The sequence below is a fragment of the Camelus ferus genome, chromosome 3 (assembly GCF_009834535.1).
Source record: "Camelus ferus isolate YT-003-E chromosome 3, BCGSAC_Cfer_1.0, whole genome shotgun sequence".
NCBI classification, from domain to species: domain Eukaryota; kingdom Metazoa; phylum Chordata; class Mammalia; order Artiodactyla; family Camelidae; genus Camelus; species Camelus ferus.
Window position 1 is genome coordinate 40250703 of NC_045698.1, and position 15089 is coordinate 40265791.

The window sequence follows — 15089 nt, forward strand, 5'->3', positions numbered from 1 at the left end:
CCAGCCACCACATGATACTATTCCTGAAGGTTCTATTCTTATTCTCTTTCCTTGGCAGAAACACCCCAGGGAGGGAGCCAACTCGAGTTCCCCTTTCCCAATTACCTTCTAACTATTTCTCCTATCCCACGTTCCCAGCTATTCCCCTCAAGGCTTTTCTCTGTCTAATAAGTCCAGATGGGCCCAACCTCCTTATACTTTTACTTTCAGGTTATATTTGTCTTTCTATATCTTTAATGAGCTCTGTTTCACATTTGCCTGTGTTTAAAAATGATTGGGAGAATGCAACGAATGACTTCCCTGTGCAACTTTATTTCTAGAGGGAATACCACTGAATACTGTACACTAGTACAGATCATAATTCATTGTGCCCATGATATCTGCTCTCCATTAATATTTTGTGGGATTGCACTGAGCTTTTTTTTCTCACCTGTGCTATTCTAATAGTCTGTAAGACTATAGACTATGCAGTTATTCTTCAAGATGGTGAATCCTTATTAAATATAGTTTGATTGGAAGTCATATCTGATAAAATATTCTATCACTTTACATATTCAGTAAAATCTCATTACATTGTGATGAATGACTCAATAAATAAAGTCAAAATTTCTATTATTTAACCATAAAATATTTTTATAATAGAAATATTTTTTCCTTTTGCCTCTTTCTCCTTTAGGTTCTAACCTCAGAATTTATTCTGCTGGCATCCTCAGGCATCATCTACATCCCCTGATCAGACCTTCTTATATACAGTCACCTTATAATGCAGGAGTGTTGCTGGTCCAGTCCCAACCCAGATTATGTCTTAAAACAAAATGGAAACCAAACCTGGTTGTTTACCTACCTTCTAAAACTGGTACCTCATGTTTTCTCTGCAGCTGGACTGAGGATTTAATGAGTTGGGGAAGAGTAGAAAGGATAGATAGGAAGACTGAGGTGCATGTGTAGGATGGTGTAAGCAGCCTGCATGGATCAGCTCTAGCAACGAGCAACAGCTGGCTAGGAAAGCAGTGGGAATGTACCAGCCAGGACAGTATTGTCAGTGGAATTGGAACTTACAAAAGAGTATAAAAGGAGTTCATTTCCTTAGCTCACAATTCATAGGATCAGTTATTAACTTTAGATCATCAAATAGGTCTCATTTTAGTTAACTATTCTTTGAATTCGCTCTAGTCATAGTTTAAGATAAGGAATGTAGTTTTAGTTTAATGTCACTCCCTTCTCTGTCAACTCGAGCAAGGAGGGTATTCAACCTTAAAATTTTTAGAGTCTTAAGTAGTAATATATTTTTTTAAATTCATTCTGATTTAAGATTATAAAAATCTTCAAAATGTGGTTTTATATTTCTAAGTCTACTATATTTAAATCAGTGTATAAGTTGAAGGGCATTGAAATCAGTATAATTTATGGTTCTTTTTTCATCTCAGCATGAATAACTTCAAATTCAGTGAAGTGTTGTTTGGCTTTTCTTACCCAAATGGTATACTTATCAGATTCACTTCAATAGTTGCCTATTTTCCCTTTCAGAAATGTCTGTTCTCTCACCAGGAGACTAAAACATTGTGCAGATGTACAGTTGGATACAATGATGCCAATATAATATATGCACTGTTCAATAATTTATTTTGTATCTGGAGTGATGCATCTGTTTCCTTCTTGTGGGAGGGGGTTTGAGCTTCATTTCAATGTCATTTTAGGTACTGGTCCAATTCTTCCATCCAGTTAACCAAAAATGAAAATTTCCATCTGTTCAATTGCCATTCAGAGGAATGTTTTATCTCTGAAGCACATTATGACAACTAAAATTGACAGCATAATCTGTCTGACTTTTTCCTCTTTTATTCCCTCTTCAGATTCTCTTGAGCTTTAACAAGAGAGTATTCTTTTTTTATAGCTGCCTAAGATTATAGAACTTACTTGTTCTTCTCTCTAGTAACTGTAGACCAGTAGAGCATGAATGGCTATCCACTATTCACTGCTTTATTATGTATTTTTTCTGTCCATTAGTGACCCTACAGGAAACATACTTGTTAGCATGCTATTAACAGAACAATGTAAACATAGCAATCTCTTTTTATAAAAGTAAATGTCTGGCAGTACTGTTTGGCATTCCATTGAACACAGACTCTTTCCGATTGACGTTGGAAGATACTGTTACAGGCTGATTTTTTATTGATCATTCTGTACTTTAGAAAATTGGCTAAGGAGGCCTTTGGAATACACTGTCTCTAAAGTTTTTAACTCTTTACTAAAAGAACTAAGAATATTGCCTCAAATAAGTTTTGTTGCTGAAATGGCAGTAAGATTTCTTCCTGTTATTAATATTTCAATTTAAACTAGTCCCACAAATAAAGCCTTTCTGTTTATGGATCAGGTAAAATTGTTAGGTGCTGTGCAGCAATTAAATAGGGCCTGCCTCTCAAATGAAGGGTTGTATCCTTGGAGCATCATGATCAGGTTAAAATAACTAGTTTTTTTGACAATGTACAATAGACATAGCAATACACTAAAACTTCAGCCATGCTGAGCCCCAGAAAAAAACATTATTCTAGACAACTGGGGTTCTTTTTAATGTCTACACTGTTAATAAACATCCTTGATGCCCTGTACCCTTTCTTGTTTTCTTGAAGATATTTTATGATGGTTTACATTATAATAATGACCACCACTTACTTTTCTATCTTGTAAAGTATTTGTGCCTTCATATCTCTTTTGAAGTGTATTGGGCTGTTTCCATCTATGTTATTTATCCCACAAGTCTGTGTTCACTAAGTTTTTCTGTCCTTATTTTTTTTTTTTAATTTTTTTTCTCTTTTTCCGTGCTATTGGCTTACAGATACCCCTTTTACCTTCCTATGTCCTCATGTACCTTCCTGTAGCAAACTTGATTTCCTATGGATCAAATCAATGACCAATGAGATATTATGCTACCCACTGTAAAGAATAACACTTTAAAATTGAAATCAGTGTTTTCTTATGGTACAAAGTCTTTGATAAAATGGATAATCAACTGTAGACTACTCAATGTATGGAGTATTTTAAAAGCTGTGATTGTGAAAGCTATTGGAATATCATATAAGGGAATAAAACAGCACTCTTGAGAGTATTAAACATCAGAACTAAATAATTTCAGGTCTTAGATGTTTCTTAGCTGTAATAATATGAAATTTTATGTTTTTGTATACTTTATGGGGGCTGAGTAAATTTAAATCTAGTATTTGAGGTTCTTGGGATCTTGTGATCCTAGAAATTCTCCTGTTAAACTGTTACGGGTGTCTCAGCTTCCCTGGGAATGCTTTAATTTGTCAGAGTCCACCTTTATGGGCAGTTTTCTTAGAGAAATGTAACTAGGTAGCATTTAAGACATAGTCACATCATTTAAAGGATTATAATTTCTTGTAATCTCAGGACTATAGATGTTTATATTTTGGAAACATTTTAAACCTTTCTCCTTAATCACCTAGAAGTAAAAGAAAAGAAGAGAGAGAAGAAGTGGAGAGGAAGGGAGGGATGGAAGCAGGGAGGGGGGCAGGGAGAGAGAGAGAGAGAAAGAAAAAAGGAGAGAGAGAAAAGAAGGAAAGGAAACGGAAAGAGGGAAGGAAGGAATGAAAAAATGAAGGAAAAATGAAGAGTTGGAGTCAGGTCCTTGCCTTAGCTCACAGTCTTGTGGGAAAAATAAAAGTAAGAAAAAACTGCTATGAGAGTTCAGAAATTGTATGTCAAACTGTTTCTTTCAATACTGGAGAAAACTGGCTGGGAGGAGCTGAGAGGTAGAGTTGCTGGGGCAAAGATCATGCCGGAAAGCCAAAGGTTTCCTGGGCAGCAGAGGCCGGTGGGCTTGGGATGAAAGAAGCAGGGCAGATGCAAAATCTGGAGAGCACGGGGGCCGGATGGTCAGTCAGCACCCAGACTGGCAGCATGACCGGTGAAATACCAAGGCTTTCTAAAGTCAACCTCTTCACTCTGCTCAGCCTCTGGATGGAGCTCTTCCCAGTGGTCGGAACCCAAAGACAAAAATCTCAGGAAAAAGAGGAGGGAAAGCATGGAGCCTTAGGAGATAATGAAGAGATGACCAGAGTATCTCCTGACAAAAAACAGGTTAAGAGAACTGGTCTTGTGGTGGTGAAAAATATGAAAATTGTTGGCCTGCACTGTTCTAGTGAAGACTTACACGCTGGGAAAATTGCTCTGATAAAACATGGATCAAGGCTGAAAAACTGTGATCTTTATTTTTCCAGAAAGCCATGTTCTGCTTGTTTGAAAATGATTGTAAATGCTGGAGTAAACCGAATTTCATATTGGCCTTCTGATCCAGAAATAAGTTTGCTTACTGAGGCTTCTAGTTCCGAAGATGCAAAGTTAGATGCCAAAGCAGTGGAAAGATTGAAGTCAAACAGCTGGGCTCATGTGTGTGTCTTACTTCAGCCCCTGGTGTATTACATGGTGCAGTTTGTAGAGGAGACCTCTTACAAATGTGACTTTATTCAAAAAATTTCAAGAACATTGCCGGACACTAACGTTGACTTTTATTCTGAATGTAAGCAAGAAAGAATAAAAGAATATGAAATGATATTTTTGGTTTCCAATGAAGAAATGCATAAGCAAATACTGATGACTATAGGTTTGGAGAACCTGTGTGAAAACCCGTACTTTAGCAATCTAAGGCAAAACATGAAGGACATTATCCTCCTTTTGGCCACAGTAGCTTCCAGTGTGCCCAACTTTACACACTACAGGTTTTATTGTCGCAATACTGAACAGATTAATGAAGTTCACAATCAAGTCTGCCACAAGAAATTGCAAGGCACTGCATGGTTCAGGCCAGGTTATTGGCATATCGAACTGAGGATCATAAAACAGGAGTTGGAGCAGTCATCTGGGCAGAAGGAAAGTCTAGAAGTTGTGATGGGACGGGCGCGATGTACTTCATAGGATGCGGTTATAACGCTTTTCCTGTTGGATCCTGAGTATGCTGACTTCCCACACATGGATGACAAACAGAAAAACAGAGAAATAAGGAAATTCCGATACATTGTTCACGCCGAGCAGAATGCCTTGACATTTAGGTGTCAAGAAATAAAACCAGAAGAAAGAAGTATGATTTTTGTGACAAAGTGCCCATGTGATGAATATGTACCTTTAATTAAAGGTGCAGGTATAAAACAGATCTATGCAGGGGATGTAGATGTTGGAAAAAAGAAGGCAGACATCTCTTACATGAGATTTGGGGAACTTGAGGGTGTTAGCAAATTTACATGGCAACTGAATCCATCATGAACTTGTGTTCTTGAGCAAAATGAGCCTGAAAGTAGAGAGACCTGGAAAAAAATTCCATCTTTTTAAAAATTTGTCAAGAAAAAAAAAAGTAGGAAAAGAGAAGAAAGAAAAAAATATATGTATCTGATTAAAGAATGTATTCAGTAACAATGTTTGAAGGGGTGAGTTAAGAATTCCGTGTTGTTAGGGAAAGGATACAAAAAGCACTAACTATAAAAAAAAAGAATTAAAAAAAGATGAATCAATTATGGTAAAATTAAGAACATCTGTTCATCAAAATATACCATTAAAAAAGTACAAAGGCAAGCCATGAAAGAGTAGATATTTGCTGCTTATAATCAAGATGGGGCTTTTAGCCAGGATTTATTGGTCCTAGATCACTAAGGAAGAAGACAGGTGGTGGTTCCAAGTCCTGAGATTGGAAGGAGGGGTCGTGATGGGGAGGGGACAAAAGGAAGGCTTTTGCTTTGCTGGCAATGTTTTATTTCTTGACCTGGGTGATAATTAAATGTATGTTTGCTTTAAAAAAAAATACTGGAGAAAACTGAAAAACAAAAACAGGCTGTGATTCTTGAAACCAAAGAAAGAAATTTTTCTTATGGAAAAAAGGAGTGGAGTTGGGGACCTATTCTAGAAAGAAGGAATGGTGTGAATTGGTTCTGTACCTACAGATACATACTGTTTTTGTTTGTTATTCTAGTACCTAAGAACTTACAGTATGAAATCTAAATGTTGTTTTATTTAGTAAATATACATTGATAGCATGTTTTACACATACCAGTGTACTAGGGGATATGGAAGACTTGAGAATAAGTCACATCCAATCTTGTCTTCACAAGCTGTCTGACATAGTTGACAAACTCTAAGGATGGGCACCCAATCAGACCTGGGTTTGAATCCTAGCTCAATCACTCAGTAATTGTATTATTCACTCACAAATATTTATTGAGCACCTACTATGTGCCAGGTATTATTCTAAGTGCTGGAATACTGTGGTAAGCAAGATATAAAAGATACATGCTATCTCATGGCATTCTAATATTTTCTGCACCTTTATTGAGATATAATTGACATACAGCATTGTGTGAGTCCAATGTGTACAACATGATGATTTGAGATATGTATGTATTGGAAAATGATTACCAAAGTAGGATTAGTTAACGTCTCCATCACCTCATCTAATTACCTTTTTATTATTATTTTTTTTCGTGGTGAGAACATTTAAGACCTACTCCCTTACCAATTTTCAAGTATATAATACAGTATTACTAACTACAGTCACCATGCAGTACATTAGGTTCCCACCATGTATACATCTTACAACTGGAGATTTATATTTTAACCAGCATCTTCCCATTTCCCCATCCTCTCCTCCCTGGGAGTCACCATTCTACTGTTTCTGAGTCTGGCTTTTTTAGATTCCACATGTAAGTGAGGTCATGCAGTATTTGTCTGTCCCTGCCTGACTTACTTCACTTAGCATAATGCCTTCAAGGACCATCGATGTTGCAAATAGCAGGATTTCCTCCTTCTTGTGGCTGAATAATATTCCATTGAATGAATATACCACATCTCCTTTCTTCATTCATCTGTTGATGCACACTTAAAATTGTTTCCATATATTGGTTAATGCTGCAGTGAACATGGGTGTATAGAAAGGTCTTTGAGATACTGACTTCATTTCCTTTGGATATATATACAGAAGTAGAATTGCTGGATTATACAGCATCTATTTTTAATTTTTTGAGGAACCTCCATACTGTTTTCTGTTGGGGCTACACCAATTTACATTCCCACCAACAGTGCACAATGGTTCCCTTTTCTCCACATACTTGCCAACATCCTTTTTGACAGTAACTGGTGTGAGATGTCATGGCATTCTAATTTTAGAAGAGGGAGACAGAAAATAAATGAATTGATAAATAATATTCTATCAGGTAATGAGAAATGCTTTGAAGAAATGAACTGGGATATGTGATAAACAAGATAGGGGCAGGAACATGTGGATTTTGCTTTCAATTGAAGGACCAGGAAAGTAGGAGTGGTTTTTCTGTACCTGAAACAGAAAGAACACTTCTGGTTGGACTCTAGTGAGCAAAGGGGAGAGTAATATGAAATAAGATCAGACATAGTCTGAGGCAAGATCAAATGGGACAGGTTCATTATAGTAATGAGTTTGGGTTTTGTTTGAGTTATATTTGGAAGCTATTGAAAGATTTTAAGCAAGTTTCCCTGCTTAAAATATAATGGTATAATGTGATTTGCCTTTTAGCCTTTTAATTTTTTTAAAAGCCTTTTTGTTTTGTTTTATAAAATTTGATGTCCAAAATGGAAGTAGAGAATGAGTTATACCATATGACTTTGCTGGTTAATCTAGAAAGCAAAGAATACAAAATAAAAATGATATTGGCTGGTAATCTCAATGATAAGAGTATCTTTCTTCCCTATTAGACTGAGTGTTCCTCAAAGATAGATGTTACATCTTATTGATTTTTTGTCCCCAGCCCCTTATCATGGTAACTGGCACTTTTACAGGCAAAATCACAACATGCCTGTGGAAAAACACATAGGGTCTGAGTGATCAAGTACCACCAACCACAGAGAGAGACATTCAAAGAACTGTTTCAGATCAAAGACAAATACATAAAAAGTTAAAGCTTTTCTGAGGTAAGGTGGGTTACCCATAGTACTGAACCCCAAATAGTCCAGTCAAGTCCCTAGGCCACCCTTATTCCAGACACTGAAATGGTAATCCTATGTGGCTATAAAATATCCTTTGCTTCAATAGGACTTCTGCATTTATTCTTTTAGTTAGAAAACTTTATATAACACATGATTGTTCATTCCTGTGGTTGTGTCTAGAGAGTGTATTGGAGCGTGCATATTACCATCTAGTTAGTTCATATTGTAATAGAAACATGAACAATTCCTATCAGATATTTCATGGGACCTCAGACTCAGCATTTAAAACTGAGACTATTCACTTCCTCAAGGAAGAAAAACAAAACAACAGTAACAAATTGCTTCTCTTTTAGTATGATCTGTCTTAGCAAATGATGCCTATCCTGTATCTAGATATCCAAGTCAGAAACCTGAGAGTCAGTTTTAGTTTAGTTTTAGTAAGGATGCCCTTACTCCCGGCATCCCATCAGTTACCAGGCCTGCCAATTTTACTTTCTAAATAGCTCTTGAAGGGGAAGGCCTTCCCCTGCTCTCTGCCATTCGTACCTCCACCCTCCGCTAGGCCTCTGCTGCTTCTCTCCTCAACTACAACTGCCTCTTGATTTTCTGCCTCCAACCTTGTTCTCCTCTAATTCAGGCTTTACACTATAGTCTTACTGACATTTCTCCATTTCAGATCTGATTCAATCACTGTGTTACTGTAATCAGTGACTTCATACCACCCTAGGATTTAGTCCAAGCTGCTGAACTTAGGAAGCATTTCACAGGGGCAGGCCTGCCTGTCTGACAAGCAGCATCTCACTGCACTCCTCCCCTTGCTCTCTACCATAGCCCTCAGCCAACTAGAGGTTTTTCAGCTCCTTCTCTGTATATCATGCCAGGCCTTTATACACATTTCCCTCACCTCTAATTACCTTCCCCCTCTCTCCTTTCTGACTCTAACCTTTCCATCAGGTAACGACTCATCCTTTACTTTTCATTTAAATATATCTTCCCCAAAGAGATCTTCCTTACTTTCTGGACCAGGTTAAAATCCTTTGTTCATCATTGTTATTATATCTTATTGTAGTGGTTGCTTTTCACTGTGGGTCTCCTGTGTCTGGTGCTGCTTTTAACCTCCCATTAGACATTTATTCCTTCTTCCTTAATAATAAAAATTCTTATTTTTAGTTGGGCGCATTGCTGCATAGCAATGACTGCATTCTCTCTTTTCCTTTACAGTTGCATTTGCCTTATGATTAATGAGGTAAGTTGAGTGTGACTTCCTGAAAGTATCATTAAAGGGGACACATGCTCTTCTTTTCCCCTTACCTTTCCTCCTTCTGCTGACTGGTTCTTGAGTATCCCTACTGGGTCATGAAGTGGCAATAGAGCAGCCAGGTAGAAGGGGCCTAGATTCCTTATGTCCGTAGATGGCTGCCATGTCAGCCGGGACTCCTGACATTCCATGTTTCCTTAATGTGAGAGAAAAATAAGCTTCCATCTTGTTTTAAGCTAGTGTTATTTACTTACTTCAGTGTGTATTTTTAATCTGATGTAACCTCTCTTTGTATGAACTTCTTCTTGTGTTTGGGTAATTCTGTGAGCCTTACTAGGAGGTAGAGCCCTCCTCCCATAGTTGAAGAGCTGGATAATTACTCTCCCAGCTTCCATTGTAGCTGGGATATGATGTTTCATCTAGACTTAACCAATTGAAGTGCCTGTGTCACTTTTGAATTCACAAATTAGTGATACAAATAAATAGAGGCAGTGTCAAATTCTTCCTGGCAGTAGGACTTTTGGGGGTGGGCAGCAATAGAACATTCAGGTTGGAGGTGCTGTCCATGGTTTAGGGCCAGTGAGATGCCATCTGTAGCAGCTGATGCTTGGTGATGGCAGCAGTAAGGTCTTCACTGGGCTAGTTCTGTGGCATCATTTTCCATGCTTCCCTCCTTCATTACATAGTTTCTGAGCCTGTTTCTTTAGCATGCCAACAATTCTGTGAACTATTTAACATTTTCTTTTTGATTGAGACTAAGCTAAGGTTCCTATTGCATGGAGTTAAAATCCTTTGCTGATATAGTCAACACTGGTCTTTCCCTAGCAGATTATAAATGCTAAAAGGATTGTCTTCTCATCAGTGTATCCCCACAGTGCCTAGCATCTCAATGTATCCTAGCTTAGTGCCTTACACATTGAATAGGTGCTCAGTATTTTTTTTTTTTTTTTTAGTAAATGAGGAATCCATGCATCTGATCTCAACTCTATTACCTACCCCAGTAATTTCACTTTAGCTCTATTAATCTACTGAAGCTGCTCTCAGTAAGTTCACTACTGATACTCTGCTTTCCAAATCCAGTGTATACTTTTCACTCTAACTTGATCAACTTCTTTAAAGCTTTGATCACACTATTCCTTCCTGGTTCTCATTTTACCATTATGACTATTTTCTTTCAGGTTGCTGAAGCTATTCCTCACTCTCTGCCAGCTGTTATATTTTAGTGTTCCCCCGGAATTCTTCCCCCCAGTAGCTCTCCTGTTCCTGTGCCATCAGTTACCATACATGATGATGACTTTCAAAAGTTACCTTCTACACAGACCTCTCTTTTGAGCTTCAAACACTGTATCCAGCTGCCTACTCAGTATCTCCATCTGGATAGCCTACAGACCTCTCAAACTCAGTGTACAGCCTACATGTCTAAAATTAAACAAATTTTACTGTCCTTCCACAATGGACAGATAATATAGATATGGCTATTAAAATCATTTGCTTAATATAATTCTCAACAGATTAACTGAAATTAAGTTAATATGCGTGTGTAAATTCACAGTTAAGATTTATTCTCAGATATTTTTCTTTCTTTAGTCTAGTACTTTGTTTTTCTGTAAATGTACAATTAAGACTATAATTTCCAAAATTCTGTTTAGTATCAGGACTTTACTACTGAATGCAGACACAAGTAATAATATACATTAGTATTGCATGTTGAATAGGCCTAAACTGTAGAATACATTTGCATCTGTATTTCTCTGCTTTGAGGAATCATTTCAGTTACATTTTAAACAATTTTAATTTGCCATTTTTATATAATAGAATTTTTAATCTTTTCAAAGTAGAATGAATATCTTAGCTTGCAGAAAAACATGATATAAAACGTAGGAAAAAAATGGAACATAGTAATTGAAAAAGTAGTCAAACTAAGTCACATTTATTTCTTATATAAAAATTTCACCTATAATCTCACTTATTCACTTTGACATTTTCAATTAAGTGTTTTGAAAATTATAATAATAATTTGCTTTAACCAAATTTATATCGTGCCTGAACTCTCTTAAGTAGCAATCATGTAAATAGCATCACACAGCAATTTCAGTTGGAAACCTCTTCAGTTTGGTTACCTTGTAAGAAAAACATCTTCATATTGGGGAATTATATGCCACATAAGCAAATAAAATGGATTGTTAATGTTGCAAACATTCAAACAGAGAAGTTGAGGAAATTATTGAAATTTGCAGAGTAGGTTTTTATATTTAATCACCCCCAGAAAACAGTTGATGCAAAAATATGTTAGCGCAATTTTGTTAATTTGAAACCCTTAAGGTTAATTAGATTTTTTTCAAACATTTAATTTATGGAAGAACAGTAGTTTCTTTTGGATTTTAATTTTGTTTGATGTCTTTTGTTCTAAAGTACATAAAAAGAAATTTTTCCTTGTATAATAATTTCTTTCAACTTCCTTAAAATATTTTGAGTTCCCTTTGTTGATACATGATAAAATGCTTTATGTGTTGTATACTTGGAATATATTAAAACTAATGGATTTATTTCTGTTATTCTTTTCTATTAGACATTTACTTGAATGTTTGAAGATTCTGAATAAAGCCAGTTTTTAAGTTAATTGCTGTGAATCATATGACATTGAATATACTTATACAGTCTTGTGTTCTATGGACTGTTGCTATGCATCACTGGAGCCTAGCCAAGATATCTTTTGATTCTGATTGTTCCCAAGTTTATCTCTTCCTTTTGTAGAGTTAGGAATTCATGAGAGTAAAATCAGCATTCAAAGGAGAAATAGAAAAACAAAGATAGAAATTTGAAAATGTACCGAAAATTTTTGGTGAGGTTTATATAATTCATGTATGTGTCATGTACAAAGCATCTTTATAGGTATTCTAACTGTTTTATACAACTGATACTGGAATAGTTCCTATTGCAGATTGTTTAGTTTGATTGAAAGCCATTTTTTAAGTTTTATTTTAGCATAATTGTATTCTTGTTTGAGGCTATTTTAGAAATGCCAAAGGTGATTAACTTCCTATTATTGTTATTTACCCATATAGCAGACCATGGGTTTTACAAGTTTAGGATAATGTTAAACTCTTACCACCTACAGGGAGACGAAAATTTCTTTTGTATATGTTTAATATTTATTGAACACCCATGATACAGACATTAAATAAGAGTGTGGATTCTTCGTTTCTTTTTAAGTTTCTTGTTCATTACCTATTGAGATCACACTGAAGTAAAAAACAGCTCTCATAAGCAAGGTTAACTTTTAGGACATTTTCTGACTTTGTTCGGAAAGAGACATGCTTAGGTATGAGCTCCTATTAATTCTGAAAGTGTATACTACTAATGGTAGAATTTTTTTTAATTGAGTAACTGAACCAGTATATATTTACCTGATATACTATTTTTAATTATATTTAAAATATTACTAAATATAATACCCAATATCTTGAAATATAGGAGAGTCCTGGAAACAAATAGATTGTTTAAATATTTCTTGGCCTTCTCCAGTATTCAAAAATCTTTCCACATTACTGCCCAGAAAATTCTACTTCAGAATAGCAGTCATGCTGTAAATTTCCAAGCTTCTGTTTAAAGGATGATTTAAAATCTGAAGGGAAGATGTTAAACAACAACAATAATTATGAATTATATTTTAATAATTAAATGGATCGCTAATAGGATTTTTTAATGATTCATACAGGAGTAAAAATAATTCACTTTTTAGAAAATGACAAAAGGCAGCAGAGGTAGGGAGTGGGATGCTATCTAAGTTGGAGATGCAAAAGGCTGAAATTACATAACTTTATATTGGGGGAAATAGGACTAATTTCAATGAAATACTGTTGGCTGATTGCTGTGGTTGCATGTGTATTGAAATTATAATAATGACATTTCTGGTAGGTGGCAACCAAGTAGCTTAAAATCTGGTAGCAAATACCTATGAAGTAGGAAAACTATGGATTAACTGTCAGGAGGGAATTTGAAGCTTTGTTCTTTTCTGACTCATTTTACATTCTACTGCAGTAATATATTCTATCTTGAAGTGGTGTATTTCTTAAGGTGGAGATAAATGCTTGAGCAGTTACCATGGTTTCCCCTGCTGTCATGGTAGGAGTCTCTGGGACAGTTCTCTTCCCAGAGCTGGAGGATTCCAGATAAAATGCTACTTTGGTTTTTAATCATCTAAATGTCACCTAAAGTGACTGAAGCTTATAGTTTTAGATAGGAACCCGATTTGTGAATCTAGATTATAATAAAGTAGTCTTGAGTTTAGGGGCCAGCGCTATGTTGGAAAGGTAAAGAGTAACATTGACTCTTAAGTGTATGTTTTTTAAGGGATTGGTAGGTTGCTATGCCTGGGTATCCTGTACCTCTCACTGCACCTCTGATGTATCTGGAATGTCTAGCCCCTGAGTACCTAGCCACTCTTGAGAACTGTCAGCACTATCCCAAAGAAAGTACTTAACTTTCTCCTCTTTATCACTCTTTTGTAGCTTAGGGGCTCAACATTTGCCTCAGATCATAAATATCTTCTTTCCTCTATTTTAGTTTTCCTTTTTTGACTCCTTCTCTAATGAGTTAAGCATGAGACAGCCTACAATAAATTGTAGGTTCCATAAGAATTGACTATGTCCTAATGAAATTATTTTGGAATAGCACAAATTCATATTAATGGTATGTTAACAGTTGTATAAGAGCAAAATAAAAACCTCATACTCAGAGAGTTAAGCAAGGAAGTCCTTTCTGTATGAAAGTAGTTTAAATTAAAAATCTTTGTAGAAATTTTGAACTAAAATGTAATCAAATAGATCATTGATTTGGGTTTTGTTTGGGCATACTGATAATTTGTTGTAAGTTTACTTCTGCTAATTCAGATAACTACAGATTTTTTGGACTAAAATAGATGTGTGATTTTATGTGAAATTTCACGAATAGTATTCACAGGTGTTTCTGAGGTATGCTGGAGCCAGCTTGCACTTAAGAGAACTGACTGTTAACTTTTCAGGAATTTTGTGTGCTGGTTTTCAACACAGACATTATTAAAAATGGAATCATGTAAGTGTATAATTAAGTTATATTAAAAACAAAGATAATAAATACTTAAAATTAACAGCTTTATAATTAATTGACTACCTTTTACTATCATCTATGATCTTGAGGTTATTTGTGCCTATTGTGTCTTAATGGTAAAAATACTATATAATGGTGGGGTACTATACATCTCTTAAAACTCTGTATTCAGTGACATCATGTTAGTAGCTTGAACTTGGCCATGGTGGAGTATTTATACCACAGAAATTGGCACATGCTGCAAATCAGGGCTTGTTTTGTTGGTTTTCTCCACTTAAAGTAATAGAAGTAATGTAAATAAATGCATAGTGTGCCTATAGTTGTTATATTGTGAATTGCATAAAAATTGAGGAAATATTCTTTCAATATATTTTTTTAAAAACCCTACAATCCAATCAACATTGATGGAATTATACCCAGAGAGCTGGTTGTTAAATATTTGCCAGCACACCACTGGTTTAAATTCATCAAGTTTGTTAATTTTTTAATTGATAAATTAGGATTTAACAGAAATGCTTTAAATTTAAGCTGCACAAATGGCATAAAATATATTTTTATTCATCCAATATCAGTTACTACTCAGAACATAAGATGTATTTGTGCATTTATGACAAAAAGCTAGCCTGTAGTTTTCTGAAATTTTAATATCCTCAACAATTTCTGTATTAGAAGTTCCGTGAGTGAATGAGCAAAGTAACAGAAACTTTAAAAATGATGACAACAAAAACATGAGTCAGTATCCTGGCGATTCTGATTCCATAGGTTTATGGATGGCCTAAGCACC

The 15089-nt window shown here is 35.5% G+C and overlaps 2 protein-coding genes across 2 annotated transcripts in view; both read left to right on the forward strand.

Annotated features, from left to right (window-relative positions):
- Nucleotides 1-15089, forward strand: part of NDUFAF2 (NADH:ubiquinone oxidoreductase complex assembly factor 2) — a 153593-nt gene that overhangs the window by 23351 nt on the left and 115153 nt on the right. The window lies entirely within an intron of this gene.
- LOC102520461 (cytidine and dCMP deaminase domain-containing protein 1) lies at nt 1617-8080 on the forward strand. Its single transcript, XM_032472807.1, is given in 3 exon segments — nt 1617-4780; nt 4783-4964; nt 4966-8080. Coding segments are annotated over 3 exon segments (1497 nt in total). The 5' UTR covers nt 1617-3843; the 3' UTR covers nt 5344-8080.